The sequence below is a fragment of the Biomphalaria glabrata genome, chromosome 7 (assembly GCF_947242115.1).
Source record: "Biomphalaria glabrata chromosome 7, xgBioGlab47.1, whole genome shotgun sequence".
NCBI classification, from domain to species: Eukaryota; Metazoa; Mollusca; class Gastropoda; family Planorbidae; genus Biomphalaria; species Biomphalaria glabrata.
In genome coordinates, this window is record NC_074717.1 from 22,238,360 (window position 1) to 22,257,407 (window position 19,048).

The window sequence follows — 19,048 nt, forward strand, 5'->3', positions numbered from 1 at the left end:
TACTATAAAATTGTGTTGGATCAAGTATTGCACTATAAAATTGTGTTGGATCAAGTATTGTACTATAAAATTGTGTTGGATCAAGTATTGTACTATAAAATTGTGTTACTGTGGATCAAGTATTGTACTATAAAATTGTGTTGGATCAAGTATTGTACTATAAAATTGTGTTGGATCAAGTATTGTACTATAAAATTGTGTTGGATCAAGTATTGTACTATAAAATTGTGTTGGATCAAGTATTGCACTATAAAATTGTGTTGGATCAAGTATTGTACTATAAAATTGTGTTGGATCAAGTATTGCACTATAAAATTGTGTTACTGTGGATCAAGTATTGTACTATAAAATTGTGTTGGATCAAGTATTGTACTATAAAATTGTGTTGGATCAAGTATTGCACTATAAAATTGTGTTGGATCAAGTATTGTACTATAAAATTGTGTTGGATCATGTATTGCACTATAAAATTGTGTTGGATCAAGTATTGTACTATAAAATTGTGTTGGATCAAGTATTGTACTATAAAATTGTGTTGGATCAAGTATTGCACTATAAAATTGTGTAACTGTGGATCAAGTATTGCACTATAAAATTGTGTTTCTGTGGATCAAGTATTGTACTATAAAATTGTGTTGGATCAAGTATTGCACTATAAAATTGTGTTACTGTGGATCAAGTATTGTACTATAAAATTGTGTTGGATCAAGTATTGTACTATAAAATTGTGTTGGATCAAGTATTGCACTATAAAATTGTGTTGGATCAAGTATTGTACTATAAAATTGTGTTGGATCAAGTATTGTACTATAAAATTGTGTTGGATCAAGTATTGTACTATAAAATTGTGTTACTGTGGATCAAGTATTGCACTATAAAATTGTGTTACTGTGGATCAAGTATCGTACTATAAAATTGTGTTACTGTGGATCAAGTATTGTACTATAAAATTGTGTTGGATCAAGTATTGTACTATAAAATTGTGTTACTGTGGATCAAGTATTGTACTATAAAATTGTGTTACTGTGGATCAAGTATTGTACTATAAAATTGTGTTACTGTGGATCAAGTATTGTACTATAAAATTGTGTTACTGTGGATCAAGTATTGTACTATAAAATTGTGTTGGATCAAGTATTGTACTATAAAATTGTGTTACTGTGGATCAAGTATTGCACTATAAAATTGTGTTGGATCAAGTATTGCACTATAAAATTGTGTTGGATCAAGTATTGTACTATAAAATTGTGTTGGATCAAGTATTGTACTATAAAATTGTGTTGGATCAAGTATTGCACTATAAAATTGTGTTGGATCAAGTATTGCACTATAAAATTGTGTTACTGTGGATCAAGTATTGCACTATAAAATTGTGTTACTGTGGATCAAGTATTGTACTATAAAATTGTGTTGGATCAAGTATTGCACTATAAAATTGTGTTACTGTGGATCAAGTATTGTACTATAAAATTGTTTTGGATCAAGTATTGTACTATAAAATTGTGTTACTGTGGATCAAGTATTGTACTATAAAATTGTGTTACTGTGGATCAAGTATTGCACTATAAAATTGTGTTGGATCAAGTATTGTACTATAAAATTGTGTTGGATCAAGTATTGCACTATAAAATTGTGTTACTGTGGATCAAGTATTGCACTATAAAATTGTGTTGGATCAAGTATTGCACTATAAAATTGTGTTACTGTGGATCAAGTATTGCACTATAAAATTGTGTTGGATCAAGTATTGCACTATAAAATTGTGTTGGATCAAGTATTGTACTATAAAATTGTGTTACTGTGGATCAAGTATTGTACTATAAAATTGTGTTACTGTGGATCAAGTATTGCACTATAAAATTGTGTTGGATCAAGTATTGTACTATAAAATTGTGTTGGATCAAGTATTGTACTATAAAATTGTGTTACTGTGGATCAAGTATTGTACTATAAAATTGTGTTACTGTGGATCAAGTATTGCACTATAAAATTGTGTTACTGTGGATCAAGTATTGTACTATAAAATTGTGTTGGATCAAGTATTGTACTATAAAATTGTGTTACTGTGGATCAAGTATTGTACTATAAAATTGTGTTGGATCAAGTATTGTACTATAAAATTGTGTTACTGTGGATCAAGTATTGCACTATAAAATTGTGTTGGATCAAGTATTGTACTATAAAATTGTGTTGGATCAAGTATTGCACTATAAAATTGTGTTACTGTGGATCAAGTATTGCACTATAAAATTGTGTTGGATCAAGTATTGCACTATAAAATTGTGTTGGATCAAGTATTGCACTATAAAATTGTGTTGGATCAAGTATTGTACTATAAAATTGTGTTGGATCAAGTATTGTACTATAAAATTGTGTTGGATCAAGTATTGTACTATAAAATTGTGTTACTGTGGATCAAGTATTGTACTATAAAATTGTGTTACTGTGGATCAAGTATTGTACTATAAAATTGTGTTACTGTGGATCAAGTATTGCACTATAAAATTGTGTTGGATCAAGTATTGTACTATAAAATTGTGTTGGATCAAGTATTGTACTATAAAATTGTGTTACTGTGGATCAAGTATTGTACTATAAAATTGTGTTGGATCAAGTATTGCACTATAAAATTGTGTTGGATCAAGTATTGTACTATAAAATTGTGTTGGATCAAGTATTGTACTATAAAATTGTGTTGGATCAAGTATTGCACTATAAAATTGTGTTACTGTGGATCAAGTATTGTACTATAAAATTGTGTTGGATCAAGTATTGCACTATAAAATTGTGTTACTGTGGATCAAGTATTGTACTATAAAATTGTGTTGGATCAAGTATTGTACTATAAAATTGTGTTGGATCAAGTATTGTACTATAAAATTGTGTTGGATCAAGTATTGTACTATAAAATTGTGTTACTGTGGATCAAGTATTGTACTATAAAATTGTGTTGGATCAAGTATTGTACTATAAAATTGTGTTACTGTGGATCAAGTATTGTACTATAAAATTGTGTTGGATCAAGTATTGTACTATAAAATTGTGTTACTGTGGATCAAGTATTGTACTATAAAATTGTGTTGGATCAAGTATTGTACTATAAAATTGTGTTGGATCAAGTATTGTACTATAAAATTGTGTTGGATCAAGTATTGTACTATAAAATTGTGTTGGATCAAGTATTGTACTATAAAATTGTGTTACTGTGGATCAAGTATTGCACTATAAAATTGTGTTACTGTGGATCAAGTATTGTACTATAAAATTGTGTTACTGTGGATCAAGTATTGTACTATAAAATTGTGTTACTGTTGCTTAAGTATTGCACTACAAAATTGTGATACTGTGTACAATTTAGTACAGAATATTTTATAATTGCAAAAATATTACTTAAATTGTACTGAAATAATCAGCTGTATTTTACAATAATAATGATTTTTTTTTAAAGATTGAACAAAAATACAGTATATATAGTTTTTATACAAGTGCCCTTACTTTTCTGTTATTTCTTGAATAATGGCATCTAAGTCTATAGTCTGGGGAAGATAATACGCCAAACATTATTTGAAATGTACATTTTAATGTATATATTTTTTTAAGGTAAAAAAAAAAATGGTGATGTTTTGTTTGATTCAAGCAAGAATGCTTAAGGTAAGACCAAACAATGTTTACAAAGAGTATTATGCCTCCTTTCTCTTGCCAGCAGAAATGATTATAAACATAGTCTACATACTAATAGTATACAGATACAGTTCATAAGCTGGGCATTTGTCTTGTTTTCAGTATCAAATAGTCATTTGAATAAATCTTTATTATAGGTAAGTTTACAGCAAAGGTGAAATATGACCGTTTATATGGAATAATTTTACGTTAATAGTCATTTAATTTTACTATTTATTTTATGTCAGCTATAATATGTTTTAATGTGCTTGAAGCTAAGCATTTTTGAATAGCTTTTATTAGCACAACTTTCATGCTTATAGCATGCTCAGAGCACTATGGTCCAATATCATTTGTGGACCAGTTGGGGGGGGGGGGGGATCTGGGAGAAGATTTTCTGTGCTGCCTTAAGGGGCTTAGTAAACACAACTCTGCTCGTACCGCAAGGCCCTTTGATAGGTAGCATTGCCAAGCCCAAGCGTACGTAGCCTCATGGCTACACATCCCAATATCACATATTTTTTATATGATGCTCTCTGTTGCAAACACCAATACAAATGCTATCTGCTTCCTAGCTTATACCCCTACCAAATGTCATGAATAATAAACTGACCTGGTCCAGCTCAATGAGCTGAGCTGCCTCTCTGCTGTCTGGCATCAGCACAGCCACTTTCCTAATGTTCATGCTTGGCTTCTTAGGTGTGGGTGGCAAATGTGTCCTGGCAGCATTAGAACCAGGCACAATGCTGGCTCTTCCACTAGGGCCAGCCATGCTGTTTGATTTGCTAGCCCTGCAGTTCAAAACAATTAGTAGGTATTGTGTTGAAATTGATAACAAACAAATAAAAATATACTATGTTTTTTTAAAGTAAAAAGGTTATTTCATTGGTATGGCAGTATTATATAAGTTTATTTATTTTAATCTGAAAAAGTATACATTTTATATTTTAAAACATGTGTTTAAGTCATATCCCATTTGTACTTCAAAATCTACAAGGTAAGTGGCTTAGTATATCAGTGGTTACGGTTAACAAGGATATTATATGGATAGCACAAAAACAAAAATACACCCAAGAGATATTGTGAATCCAGAAACTTAAAATATTCGGAAATATAATGAAGATAAACATGTTATGCATAATTATTTTATTGTAAACTTGATACCCTGTTTTGTTAATATTATTTAAATTTTATAAAAATTACTACATACAGATGTTGATTTTTGAATTTAATTCAACTAATGAGTTTAGCCAATATGGCTTATTGCATGTATATATGTATACTATATTATCTTTTTTTTTTTTATTATTTTTTTAAAAGCAAACCTTTAGTCATTTAAAAGTAGGGGAAATGTTTAAGTTAAAAGCTTTGTTACTAGAGTAGTTTATTTAATCCGGACATTACATGAATTCGGAAACTCTCTGTTTTTGTGGTCATTAAATCTTATTTTAATATTTAATATGAAACTAGCACGCTGTATAATGTACTTGTCCATTTTCCAATGATTCTAACCCAATTTCCTTCCATTTAGCTGTCTTTTTATGTAAGAAAAAAGAATTTCAAATTTGTAAGTCAGGTTGTTGTTTTTTTCAATGTTACCCGGATGACTTTACCTCTTCCTAGGGTTAAGGCTATATTTTTTGGTTGGCTAAGTCTATGCTAATGAGCCCGGCAATATTTATTCTGTTTTTGGAGCTGATTTATTTGATTCATAAGCCAAGTTGTTTGATTCCATACAAAAAAAAATTAATAGGGGTGTTAAATTAAATTACGATTTTCTTACCAAAATTTATTTCGGACAGCTAGTTTTGGACATCAATGTTAATGATCTTATATTATATTTGCTCGTTTGTTGTTTTTTTTATAGAGAATAAATGGGCAAATGCATTGAATGAAGTTAAATGCCTTGATCTAGACCTAGTAGATAGATCTAGATTTATAGAAAGAGAATATAGAGGATTCAGCTATTTAGGCAAGAATGGCTATCCTAACCTGTACTATAATACAAAATATCATCTGTATTAGAAATTTATTAAATGAATAAACAAAGAACACAAACATTCACCACACATCTAATCATGCAAACATAAAATAAGTCTACAGTCTGTGTAGAAGTCACTATCCCAGTGACCTAATTTTGGTAGAATAAGTGTGTTCATATTTTTATTTTTTGTGTTCGTATTTATGCACAATTTGTAAATATCTTAATGATTTCATGTAAGGGGCTATGCCTGGGGATCTTAAAAAATTTAGTTAATGTTAATATAGAATTAAATTCTGAGTTCATTGATGCATAAATATAGAGACTGTCTGAAATAAATTATGGTGTCCGGAATCAAATAATGTAGGTCAAATTTGTATGAATTAAATAAAACACATGGCCTCTTTGACCTTAAATATAATAACAAATAGGTTAGGGGTACAAATATAAGTAGTCATCCTTATTCTCCTTAAACTAAAAAAGATTTTGATACTTCATTTTCTTTTCTATGTCAAACCATTATCAAATAATGCGCTGTCAAAGTCAAACTTTAAAATTTTGGCCTATAGGTGTCAGAATAGCATAATAAACAACTCTAATTAATTTTTAAAAATATTATTGAGATTAAAGTATTTATATTCAAGCAATTATTTTAATATATAGTCAGACTAAAATTACAGTATATTACACATTTATATTAAAGATCTAGATGACATCAAGTGAAACAGTCAAATGTTCTTGATAGTTTCAATACATTATGAAAGGTCTAACTGATACACATAATGAAAAACTAACAGTAAACAAGTGGATGCATTTTTTTTTTCATTTCTGTGTCTATTTGTTTGCTTTTTATATTGCATTTATCAGCAAGTGATATATATGCAGGTATATAATTGATAAACTGAGATGCAAAAAAAAACATTAACTATAATTCCAACTATATTCCAAACCTGGTAGACATAGACTTTCAAATTATACAGCGTATCTGATTCTGAACTATATTTTAAGTTAAAATAATAAGTAAAATAGTAATTATTGTATTATGAACAGATCTAGTGTAATAAGACTACTGTAACTTTTAGTCTGACTCAAGTACAGAGAAAGGCAAATAAGAATTTAGTTTAGAATAGTTATCTTATAAGATGTTAAAAGTATTTTATACACTTGAAGTATTGCTATATAGTTACACAATAAGCTAAAATGTATCACTCTGTTAATCTGTGCCTGTCTTAATGAATGAATGCCAAGACAGATCTAGATAAGCAAATCTATGAGCCCAACAAAATAATATGGATAGATTAAATTAATGAAAATGCAACACAGAAAGTTAATTTAAAAAAAAAACAACTTCTAGCTCAATAGAAAGCGGAATATCTTACGTAATTTAAAAGTGTTCGACTGTTAAACAAAAATAGTTATTGCCGCTAACACCTGGAACATCCGAAGGCTAAAGAAGTTTAACATCAATGGCTAAAATGAATTCACATTTAAAACATTTTAAATATCATCAAACCTTAATCACTTTAAAAAAAATTTTTAAGACATCTCTTGGTTTAGAAACTGATATGCTGATAAGGAAAAAATTATTGATGACTTGTACATACAACCCTTTAACATACTGATTATAATTTCCATGTCAGGCTTTTAACTAATATTTTTTTTTTAAAAGACATAATATATATAGAATGGTGAATTAAAATATAAATTATTTTCATAGAAATTTTTTTGTTACCTCTGCGCCATGAAATCATATGATCCAAACTTGCCAGTAAATCCTTTTTAGCTTCTGTAGATGTCAATGTCTAATAAAAGTATAGAATTAAAGTGGTTACTTGCAGGAGGCAAAATAAAAGAGATCTCTATGCATGAAAAAAAAAAGCCTAAAAAAACAAAATTTTGTCTACAATTTTATAAATAACTTTACTCAATGGCCAATCAAAGTATTTAAAGATCTATTCCAAATGATTAACTTGTACTAGATCTATTACTAATGATGCTGGTAAGTGGCGAACCAAAATATAAAAGAGATCAGAGATCTGTGCAATGATATATATATATTAGTGGAGTAGCTAGCCACGTGGGGGTGGTGCGAGCCGCACTGGGCATCAAGTGGTGAGGGGCATCAAACTGGTTTGAGATTTTGAGTTTACAAAAATAAATAAAGATATCGGCTAGATGATTCAGTTAAAAATAAAGTCTTTTTTTTTTCTGTATTTCTGACAATTGCGGTAAGTATGGTTCTATCCGAGCGAAGATTTTTTAGACTTAAGTTTAAGTTGATAAAGAATTCATTTTGATCAACAATGAAAAGTTTGCGACTCTAATTTGGCAATTAATGGAAAAAAATATGTCTAAAAATTGTTGATAATAATGCGAGCAAGAAAGCATGTAAAATTTATTTCTAGTATCTTTCTGTTAAATTAATAATTTTTGTTGCAAATTAGTAATACTTTAACAGTGAATACACAATAGTTCGAAAAAGAACATGTCTTTTCGCTGTTTCATTTATTTTATTTTATATGGGGGGGGGGGGAGCATCACGAGGATCTGCCGCACTGGGCATCATACAACCTAGCTACGCCGCTGATTTATATATATTATATATATATATATATAATTGTTATTACTGTGTATTCTTTGTGGTCAACAGTTTTATTTCAAAATTCAAATATTCTACTATTACAAACTAAAATCTGCCTCATTACAAAGCAGTTGTTACAAAGATCTACCAGATTATTAAATTGTAACTTTTTTAAATTGCCTTTAACAATCCAAAAATCATCAATTAAAAAAAAATATAAAATTAATGTTTACATTTAAATAAACATGAAAAATTATAAATTCTGATTTAGAAATTTAATTATTATCTAAGAGATCTATAGACTATAATATAATATTATCTATATAGTTAAACTAATATAGATATTATATAGAATAGATTGATATTATCGATAATATTCTTTGCACATTTTTATATACCATCATACACTTTAGTTTTTACATGAACTTGAAGAATAGAAAACAGTATGGAATTTGAATTTTTAAAAAATTGTGCACAATAAGAATTAAAATATAATTATATATAAGATGTATAACTGCTTAATAAAGTAATAATAAAACAATTTAAGTTGGTTAATTATAAAATAAAATTGTCTTAGACATTTAGTATCTTTGCAGTTGTGAATTAGCTTGCATAGAAGTGCAAACTGGTAGTTAAAAGTTAGGCAATCAATCATCTAGACTCTTTGTAGTTATGTAGTACTAGTATGTACAAGATGATGTAAGATCTAGAATTCTAGTACTTTAGTTTTAGTAGTTAGTAGTACTGAGTAGAAGTAGAGTCAAACTTCAAAGTAATCAAAGTGTAGAGACTAGAGACGAGTTTACAATAGAGTAGAGTATAGAGTCAATAGAGTGTAGAGCATTAAATCATTAGAGCCAGTAACCAGTATGAGTATTCAGTATTGTATCATATTTATTTATTGTATGAGATCAAGTAGTGTGACTGAGACGTAACACTATCAGTAGACTCAGTAGTGACGCGTCTAGAGTTAGACTGTGACTTTAGACTACTTTAGAGTTAGAACTGTTAGAGTCAGTAGAGAAGAGTAGGCCTACTAGAGTAGAGAGGTCTACCGTCAGTACTGTCTACTCACTAACTCAGCTACTCTAGTAGATCTAGTTAAATCTAGTTCATGAGTTCACCTATTCTAGATACTAGATTTAGATCTAGACTACATCCACAAAATTACAATCTACATCACTATATCCACAAAATTACAATCTACATCTAGTCTATATATTGATGTTATTATAGCAAGATTTAATGAAGCCTGATTATAGAAATTCTAATTAAAATATTGATGACTAACATTTGACTTCTTCTAAGCTTTGTAAACAAGGAAAATCTCATCTTACTTCCGGGATTTCTATTTTTCTCTTCCTCCTCAAATATTACTCAACTGACCTATGTAATGTGTTATTATGATGGCTCACACCGTGCATTGAGCAGATTTTAGCGAAAGACATTTATTTTGTGCTGGTTATCTGCATGTCTGTAATGTTCAGGTTTGCGCATTTATTGTGTCCCATTTCACCATCGCCTATATCGTGCTTAAAAAAAAGGATGAACTTTTGGTCCTCTGAGTGGCTATTTAAACGTATTTGCGCTTCGGTTCAACATCTTGAATATTTAAAACCCCATTATAGCTCGCCCTATGTGTGTGAGTAGGCCTGTCTAGTAGGCCTGTCTAGTAAAATGTACAATTTTTAATTAAATTTCAATTATTTATTTAAAATTATTATTCATGTTTTAGGACTGACAAGTTGAGATTCACTTAGAGGAAACACACATTAATTGTAGTCAGTTCAGGACAGTCAAGGGCGTAGCCAGTATTTTTTAGGGGGGTTTCGGGGGGGGGGTCATATATATATATAGGCCTATACATATATAAATATAAACATATATAAATATATATACAGTGCTTTTTTGCACATAAAAAAGTAGGTGCCGGTACTCATTGATTAGGTGCCGGTACTCAGTATATGTACATATATATATCGTGGCCGTAGCCAGGATTTTTTTCGCGGGGGGGGGGGGGATTTGTTTTCTCCCCCCCCAAATATATATATGTGTGTGTATGTGTTTGTGTGTAAGCTTGAGTGTGTATGTGTGTGTGTCATGGGCGTAGCCAGGGGGAGGGTTGGGGTTTAACGCCCCCCCCCCAAATGAAATCCCCCCTAAAGGGATCGGAATTTAGTGACTGATTTTTTATTTGATTTTGTTTATTTTAGGTGAGATTTTAATACTAAACCATCACTTGCCCCAGCACAGCATATTAGGGTTTTGAGTTTAAACCCCCTACCAGGGGGTTTTGAGTTTAAAAACCCCCCACCAGGGCTTTTAAGTTTAAAACCCCCTACCAGGGGTGTTTTGAGTTTAAAACCACCTACCAGGGGGGGTTGGGTTTAAAACCCTCCTACCAGTTTTTTTTTTTTGCAGTTAAATTCCCCTCTTCTATCAAACAAAACAAAAAAATGCAAACGACAATCCCCAAATTTCAAGAAGGCAAAGGCGCCGAACGGCGCGGGAGGGTCCATGTCAGTAAGAATAGCCCCGCCGCTAAACACTATTTTCGGTATTGAAAGCCAACAAAATGTAAATTCTGAGGTATCTACGGTGCATAATCCTGCTATTAAAAGTTTTATTAAAAAACTGCTATTAAAAGTTTTATTCAAAAAACCTTATGTGCTATGCTTACTGCCTTAGCTCCTCCCGCGTCGTTCGGTGCATTGGGCGGTAAGCTGCTTCCACAAAAATCTGTAAATGGCAATGTTTGAAGCCTCTTCCCACCTGCTCTGAGGACCTACATGAAAATGTGGCGCCAATTTATACTAAGATGTCCCTGTTTGCGTTTTTCACGTAATGGTCTCCATGTCATCGCAACTCTTATTATTCGTAAATCATTTTATCGGAGAACATGTCCCGCAAACCTCATGCCAAGCGCTGTCACAACCTTACTAAGAAGTCGACTCCCAGTTCGGCATAGGATTTCCTAGATTGAGACCTGATCTCCATAACTGACTTCTACAATCCGACTTAGCCATCTTTGTTGAGCTACATTTAGTCTTTTTCATTTTCGGCAGATGACTATTCACTGCACTTTATTAATTGAGCCCAGCCACTGGTAGAAATGTGTAACCTTTCTTGGCTACGCTCTTAGAATTAGGTGACTGTAGTTTGCTTTAGATTTTATATCGAAAAGGGAAGTTTTATCGTCAAAATCATTTGTTGGGGGGTCTTAGATTAAAAACATTAACAAATTCATAACCCCTAGCTACGTTCATAGAATTTGGTGACTGTAGTTTGCTTTAGAATAAAATTGAACAGAGAGGTTTTCATCCTCAAAACTCTCTGTATGGGGGTATTTAAACTAAAACCATCTGGAAGGGTTTTAAAGTTTTAAACTTTAAAAAAAAAGCCCCCTGGAGGAGGTGGGTTTAAACTCAAAATCACCCTTGGCTTGGTTACGCTCATATAATTTTGAGTGCTTAATTCGCTTTTTTTTTTATTGAAGAGGTATTCACAGAATTTTGAGGGTGTAATTTGCTTTTTTTTTTATATTGAAGAGGTATTTTTTAGCTTCAAACCCAGCTGGAGGGGGTTTAAACTCAAAACCCCCTTTGGTTACGACCATAGCATTTTGAGTAATTTTCTTTTTTTTTATATTGAAGAGTTTTTTTTAGCTTCAAAGCCCGCTAAAGGGGGGGGGGGTTTAAACTAAAGAATCCATTTGGCTATGCTCATAGAGATTTGAGTGTGTAATTTGCTTTTTTTTTTATATTGAAGAGGTGGTTTTTAGCTTCAAACCCCACTGATTTTTAAAATCCCTTAGCTATGCTATTGGAATTTGGGGATTGTCGTTTGCATTATTTTTTTGTTTTGTTTTGTTTTATAGAAGAGGGGGTTTTCCCTGGCAGGGATTTTAAACTCAAAATCCCCTTGGCTGCGCCGTGGCAAGTGATGGTTTAGTATTAAGATATCAACTAAAAAAAACAAAAATCAAAGCAAAAAACAGTCACTAAATTCCGATTCCCCCCCCCCCTCTTAGGGGGGGGATTTCATTTGGGGGGGGGGAGTTCAACCCCAAAATCCCCCTCCTGGTTACGCCCATGATATATATATATATATATATATATATATATATATATATATATATATATATATATATATATATATATATATATATATATATATATATATATATATATATATATATATATATATATATATATATATATATATATATATATATATATTGTTATAAACCTGGTGGTGGCACAAATGGGGGTAGTGGTGTGTGTGTAGTCAGCCGACGCAAATCGCCCCAGGCCAGCGCTAGACGAGCGGTCAACTGTGACGAGTTACGACGATCGGCCGAGACGAGTGTCAACAAGAGAGTTAGGGAAGGATCGCCGACGTGAACAGAGCTCAGGGGCGTCACGAGAGTTGTAGTCATCTGACCACCTAGAAACGTCGAGCGGCGTTCTGTCCGGTTCGAGAAGACCAGTAGGGACCCTATATAAGAGCGGAGGTGACGCAGTCAAAACGGTTCAGAAAGCGGGTTCACGGCAGGAGTTCAGAACACGGTCGACTACAGCACAGTTCAACTGTGTGGTTCTGTACGGAGCATTACGACGGTTCAGTGCGGAGTACTGTCAAGTACAGTTGAGACGAACGGCGTCTTGATCTTGGTCTGTGATCGAGTCCGACACAATGAACCCAAGTGTGTGAAGTCAGTCCCGAACGGTTGAACCCAGTGCAAGCCCGGAACGAGACGGAGAGGCCAGTGCAAGACTTGATACGGCGGAGAGATATTTGTTATCGCAGAGCTATTTGTACTGTTCTACGTGCTGCCAATTGTACAGTATTGGCTGTTATTTATGGACATTAAATCTTTACGTTACTTTGGAGCCCTGAGTTGTCAAGTTCTTGTCAAGTTGGTGGTGTATGGTGCAGTTTGCAGAGAGCCTGGATAGTGAAATTCGTAACAACTGGTGTCAGAAGTGGGATAGGATCGGAATCGGATTGGATCGGATCTACTATGGCTCGTCTGAAACTGCTGTACGAACTTGAATTTAGAGAACTGAAGGAAGAACTCCGTGGACGAAGGCTGAAGGTATATGGTAACAAGGAAACTTTACAAGCACGCCTCCGAGAAGACATGTTGGAAGAAAAAGAAGATCCGGACACATATCTTTTTGAAGTCGAACCTAACTTGCTGGAACAGATCACCAGCAGCATGTAGCAACAGATCACCAGTATCATGCAGGAACAGATGGCAGCTATGCAGGGACAGATGGCAGCTATGCAGGGACAGATGGCAGCTATGAACTCGGGACTGGAAAACACCAATTACAAGATAGATGCCATGAACACCAAGGTAGCCGCCATGAACCAACTCTTACCTGCTGTGGAGGAGAGAATCATCAACTCAGACGTTCGTTCAGATGCTAAAACCAGAGAGAGGATCCTTGGTGGTGATCATGAGGACCCATTGAAACCTGACGAAGCCGTTGAGAGACATATGCAAGTCGAGAGATACCAGCCTGGTCCGAACCTAACAGACGTTGGTCCAGCTGCCAAGACTGGAGATGAAAGTCCTGATGGTGGTGAAAAGAATCCAAGGAAGCTTGACGTTGAAGTTGATGGACATTCGCACAATGAAAGTCATCGACCAGGTCTGAAACCAACAGGCGATTGGCCCGATACTGAGACGAGAGAGAGAGGTCCTGATGGTGGTGAAGAAAGACAAATGGAGACTGAAGCCGAAGACGAGGGACCTTTGCACGAGGAGTGTTACCCACCTGCCCCACAAGCATGCCCTCCAGACAAGGCTGAAGATGATGACCTGTCCCACAATTCCCTGTCCTGTGGATTTGAAGCCCATCCCAGTCCTTCTTCGCAAAGCCCTATGAAGCCACCTCTTTTGCCAACAATCTTGGTAATCCCTGCCCTTACATCCTATACATATCCATGTGTCGAGTGGCTGCCCTCAGTACCAAACGACAAGAGAGCGATGCAACTACAACGTCACTGCAACAAGAGGACGATCAACTGGAGGAAAAGAAGAAGGCGGCGTTTGCTTAGTTCAACGTGCATGGTGATGCTACCAAGAAATAACTGCAGCCACATGAAGACCAACTGGCGGAGAAGAAGAAGAAGGCTACTTTTGTTGAATGCAAGATGGATGACGATGCAACCTCGATATCACTGCAACCACATGAAGACCAACTGGCGGAGAAGAAGAAGAAGGCGACTTTTGCTGAGTGCAATATGGATGACCATGCGATCACGAGGTCGATACAACCAGATGAAGGCTAACTGGAGGAGAAGAAAACGTTTTCTGAATTCAACATGGATGGCGATGAAAGCACGACGTCCATGCAACCAGGTCAAGACAAACTGGAGGAGAAGAAGGAAGCGACCATTGCTGACTGCAACATGGATGGCTCCGTCAAGCTCAAGAGGCAAGCCAACCGCCACCGATCGACCCCCGCCTGCAGCGATGAAACTCTACAGCCAATGTCATGATTGTTGATTCTGTCCGGGACGGACAGATCTAAGGAGGGGGCAGTGTTATAAACCTGGTGGTGGCACAAATGGGGGTAGTGGTGTGTGTGTAGTCAGCCGACGCAAATAGCCCCAGGCCAGCGCTAGACGAGCGGTCAACTGTGACGAGTTACGACGATCGGCCGAGACGAGTGTCAACAAGAGAGTTCGGGAAGGATCGCCGACGTGAACAGAGCTCAGGGGCGTCACGAGAGTTGTAGTCATCTGACCACCTAGAAACGTCGAGCGGCGTTCTGTCCGGTTCGAGAAGGCCAGTAGGGACCCTATATAAGAGCGGAGGTGACGCAGTCAAAACGGTTCAGAAAGCGGGTTCACGGCAGGAGTTCAGAACACGGTCGACTACAGCACAGTTCAACTGTGTGGTTCTGTACGGAGCATTACGACGGTTCAGTGCGGAGTACTGTCAAGTACAGTTGAGACGAACGGCGTCTTGATCTTGGTCTGTGATCGAGTCCGACACAATGAACCCAAGTGTGTGAAGTCAGTCCCGAACGGTTGAACCCAGTGCAAGCCCGGAACGAGACGGAGAGGCCAGTGCAAGACTTGATACGGCGGAGAGATATTTGTTATCGCAGAGCTATTTGTACTGTTCTACGTGCTGCCAATTGTACAGTATTGGCTGTTATTTATGGACATTAAATCTTTACGTTACTTTGGAGCCCTGAGTTGTCAAGTTCTTTAAGTTGGTGGTGTATGGTGCAGTTTGCAGAGAGCCTGGATAGTGAAATTCGTAACAATATATATATGTGTGTGTGTGTGTGTGTGTCTTTCTCTCTATATAATAATCTATTCTTCTTTCTCATGACTATATCCCACTTATTTTATCTCTGTTGCTATAAAGTTCTTTTTTTCCTTTCTCTTTCTGTCTCTCTTGCAGTATAATTAACAAACCTCTTTTTTTTTTTTTGGGAAAAAAAAGAAAATAGGTGACGATACTCAGTGATTACTCAATGAATTAATAATAAACGTTAAAATACAAGAAAAGCAATAATTTTCCCCACATTGAAAAAGGTGACTGTACGCGTTTCGGACAAACCCAATACTAATGTTAACGTGTAAGACACCAACTGAGAAGGATTGTATTCTATAAATACTTCTATATTTGTATGTATTAGTATAGGAGCAGCCTAAATCGAGTAGTATTTTACAAAGCAAGCACTATTTCCGGTATTTAATAAATAATTTTATTTCGAAAAGGACAGTTTTAAACCACGCTGGAGGGGGGTGCGGTTTAAGCTTAAAACCCTCTGGAGGGGGGCTTTCACTTAAAGCCCTCTGAAGTTGTTTTTTTTTAAACTCAAAACCCCTGTCATAAACTCTCATAGAATCTAGTGACTGTTGTAGGCCTATGTTTTAGTCTTATATTGAAGAGGGGGTCTTATCGTAAAAAAAAAAAAATTGGAAGGAGGTTTTAAGCTCAAAATTCCCCTTGGCTACTCTTGTAGACTTCGGTGACTGTCATTTGCATTATTTTTTTGTTTTATAGAAGAGGGGGGGGGGAGCAAGTGATGGTTTAGTTTAACATTAAAATCTCATCTAAAATAAAAAAAATCAAAGCAAAAAATCAGACACAAAATTCCAACAACTCCCACCCCCCGCTACGCCCATGAGAGCAGTAATAGTAATATTGAGGATTTTTATTATTACATGATCATTAATTTCAACTGACTTTTCTTTAAAAAATTGGCTAATACATTGTGTATTCGCAGTTATAGGCGTAGCTTTTGCTACTGGGTCCAGCCTAAGATCTGTGATATCATGGATATAGTCTGGGATCAACGCGACAAAAGTTAGATACCTTATATTTCATACAAATAGCATTGCATGATAGATAAACTCGACATTGTTAAACTGATATCTCTTTCATTTACAATTTTCTATTTCTTCTCTAGGATTCAAATTTTGTTTTTTAATAGAACGACTATGTAATAGGCTATTTAATTATTAGCGCGTCGGCTGAGCGGTAAAACGCTTGGCTTCCGATTCCACGTGAAGAATGTGATTTTGAATTTTGGGATCTTTGGGCGCCTCACACAACTGTAATGGGTACCTGACATTAGTTGGGGAAAAGTAAAGGTGGTTGATCATTGTGCTGGCCATATGGCACCCTCGTTAACTGTGGGACTAAGAAACAGATGACCTTTACATCTTTTGCCCTATAGATTGCAAGGTCTGAAAGGGGAATTTTAATTTACTTTATTTGATATGGTCCACCTGATTTAATAATACAATGTTAACATTTTTTATACAATTAGAAATGTGGCTTTTGAGATATTTTTTTTTAAATTTGTATCTACATAATTAAGGCTTGTGTCTGAGCCCGAAGATTAATGAGGAACGCATTATTTCCCTTGGCTACACAGCTCCAGCTGTGACCTACATATTTTTACACATACAGCGCAAGCATAACCATTGTCCGCTGGTGGTCGATTTAGATTTTCTTTTCGCCGACTATGTCTGTCCTCGGCAGCGTATTTTCTTTCGTCTCTTCAAAACAATAACGATAATTATATAAGCTCTATAACTAGAGGGGACAAAAAAAAGACTGAATAATCTCCCTTTGCTTGAGAATTTAATTGCAATATGTACTGTAAAATGTATCGATTGCATTCAAAAAGTTTCTCCAGATTACAAAATGTGGGTGACTGCGTGTGTCTACAGTATGCTACTTTGCTACCAGTAAACCGTTTTGAATTGCCCTGCGTGGAAATAATAATTAACAAAAGCGTCGCATTAATTTTCATTGAATCGTTTGAATAAACAAAAAAAAAAAAAAACACTCTTAGAAACTTTACTTTTACGAGTCGTCTTCCAGTGCGGTAGCGATCAAGGATATTCAAGGTCAAATCCAAGAAATTAATGGCTACCCTGCGCAACGAAAAAAAATGTCGGCAATTCAACTTAGTGAAATATTGATGAAAGATATTTGATTTGCAAATTGTTACAGAATGCATAGACGGGAATTCAAAGTTGTGATGATTTCTAAATCCACTTTCAAAGCTCCTTACAGTGCAATATATCTTTGTTTTACATATTTCGGATGTTCCTTCAGAATGGCAGAGGTCAGGAAATCAGACGACAGTCCAGAGCGTCTCCCACACGACCAAGCTCACTTAGAAGGCGAGTGATGAAGTATATACTTTTAGCAATTGATCTTGAGTTCAAAGGTCACGGGAATTCTAAAGACGTCCTTGATCCCCACAACGCTAAAATTATGTATTGGACATCTCTTTTGAAAAGCAGTTGGTCATTGTCTGGTCATACTGGTCTCACGACAACCTTGTTAACCACGTGTTACAAAATGCTCTATAGGCCTACAAATTCAATGATCTTTATAAAACTTGAAGCCTCTAAGGTGTTTGACTTAGTCTACTTTCTTAGGGTCATTTACAGTGGGTTTAATCTTAGAGACGAAACATATACCCAGGAGCTAAGAAAAATATCTGTATGAAAGTGCTGCGAGTAGAGAGCCGGTGGCCTGTATCACTGACTCACTAGTATTCTGTTGTACCGTGTCTAAAAACATTCTACATGTATTTAAGTCTTTTTTTAATGTTAATTTTTTTACCCTGGCCCACAGACCAAACCATATTGATGATAGACTAGAAGCTAATACTTCAACTTTAGATCTACGATTTTGTCAGTTTCAAATTATGCATTATAAATCTATCTAATCTTTCTATCTATCTGTCTGTCTTCTATCTATATATATATAATATATATTAGACAAACATAATGTCCTCACCCCATACCAACATGGCTTTAGGAAATATAGATCATGTGAAACACAATTAATAGGACTAATTGGGGATTTTTCAAAAGGTTTAGATAATAGTGAACAAATAGATGCTATCTTACTAGATTTTTCCAAGGCTTTTGACAAAGTTCACCACCATAGTTTGCTTAAAAAATTTAAATATTTCGGCATTAATTGTCCTATTCATCAGTGGATTTAAGATTTTCTGATAGGGAGAGAACAAACTGTAATAATAAATGGCTCTAAATCAACACAGATAACAGTAAACTCAGGTGTACCTCAAGAAACAGTCTTGGGTCCACTACTATTTTTAATTTACATAAATGATTTACCAAATTGCATTAGTTCAGGAACAAAAGTCAGATTATTTGCAGACGATTGCATAATAGAACAATAAAAACAACACAAGACACAGATATTTTACAAAGAGAATTAAATGAATTACAGAAATGGGAATCAAATTGGAGCATGTCTTTCCACCCAGAAAAATGTCAGTTGTTAAGAGTAACAAAAAAAC

General features: G+C 34.7%; 1 protein-coding gene across 3 annotated transcripts in view; it reads right to left on the bottom strand.

Annotated features, from left to right (window-relative positions):
* Positions 1–9,579, bottom strand: part of LOC106053840 (engulfment and cell motility protein 1-like) — a 77,294-nt gene extending 67,715 nt beyond the window's left edge. The window contains exons 1-5 of one of the 3 annotated variants that reach the window (XM_013209479.2): positions 9,514–9,576; positions 7,374–7,443; positions 7,021–7,072; positions 4,274–4,451; positions 3,496–3,536 (exon numbers count right to left, since the gene is read on the bottom strand). In XM_013209479.2, the coding sequence (XP_013064933.1) occupies positions 3,496–3,536; positions 4,274–4,432 (200 nt within the window). In that variant the 5' untranslated portion in view covers positions 4,433–4,451; positions 7,021–7,072; positions 7,374–7,443; positions 9,514–9,576. Of the gene's footprint in view, positions 1–3,495; positions 3,537–4,273; positions 4,452–7,020; positions 7,089–7,373; positions 7,444–9,513 lie in introns of all 3 variants that reach the window. The other 2 variants (XM_056034575.1, XM_013209477.2) reach the window with 2 other exon arrangements.
* Between the last annotated feature and the right edge of the window lie 9,469 nt (positions 9,580–19,048).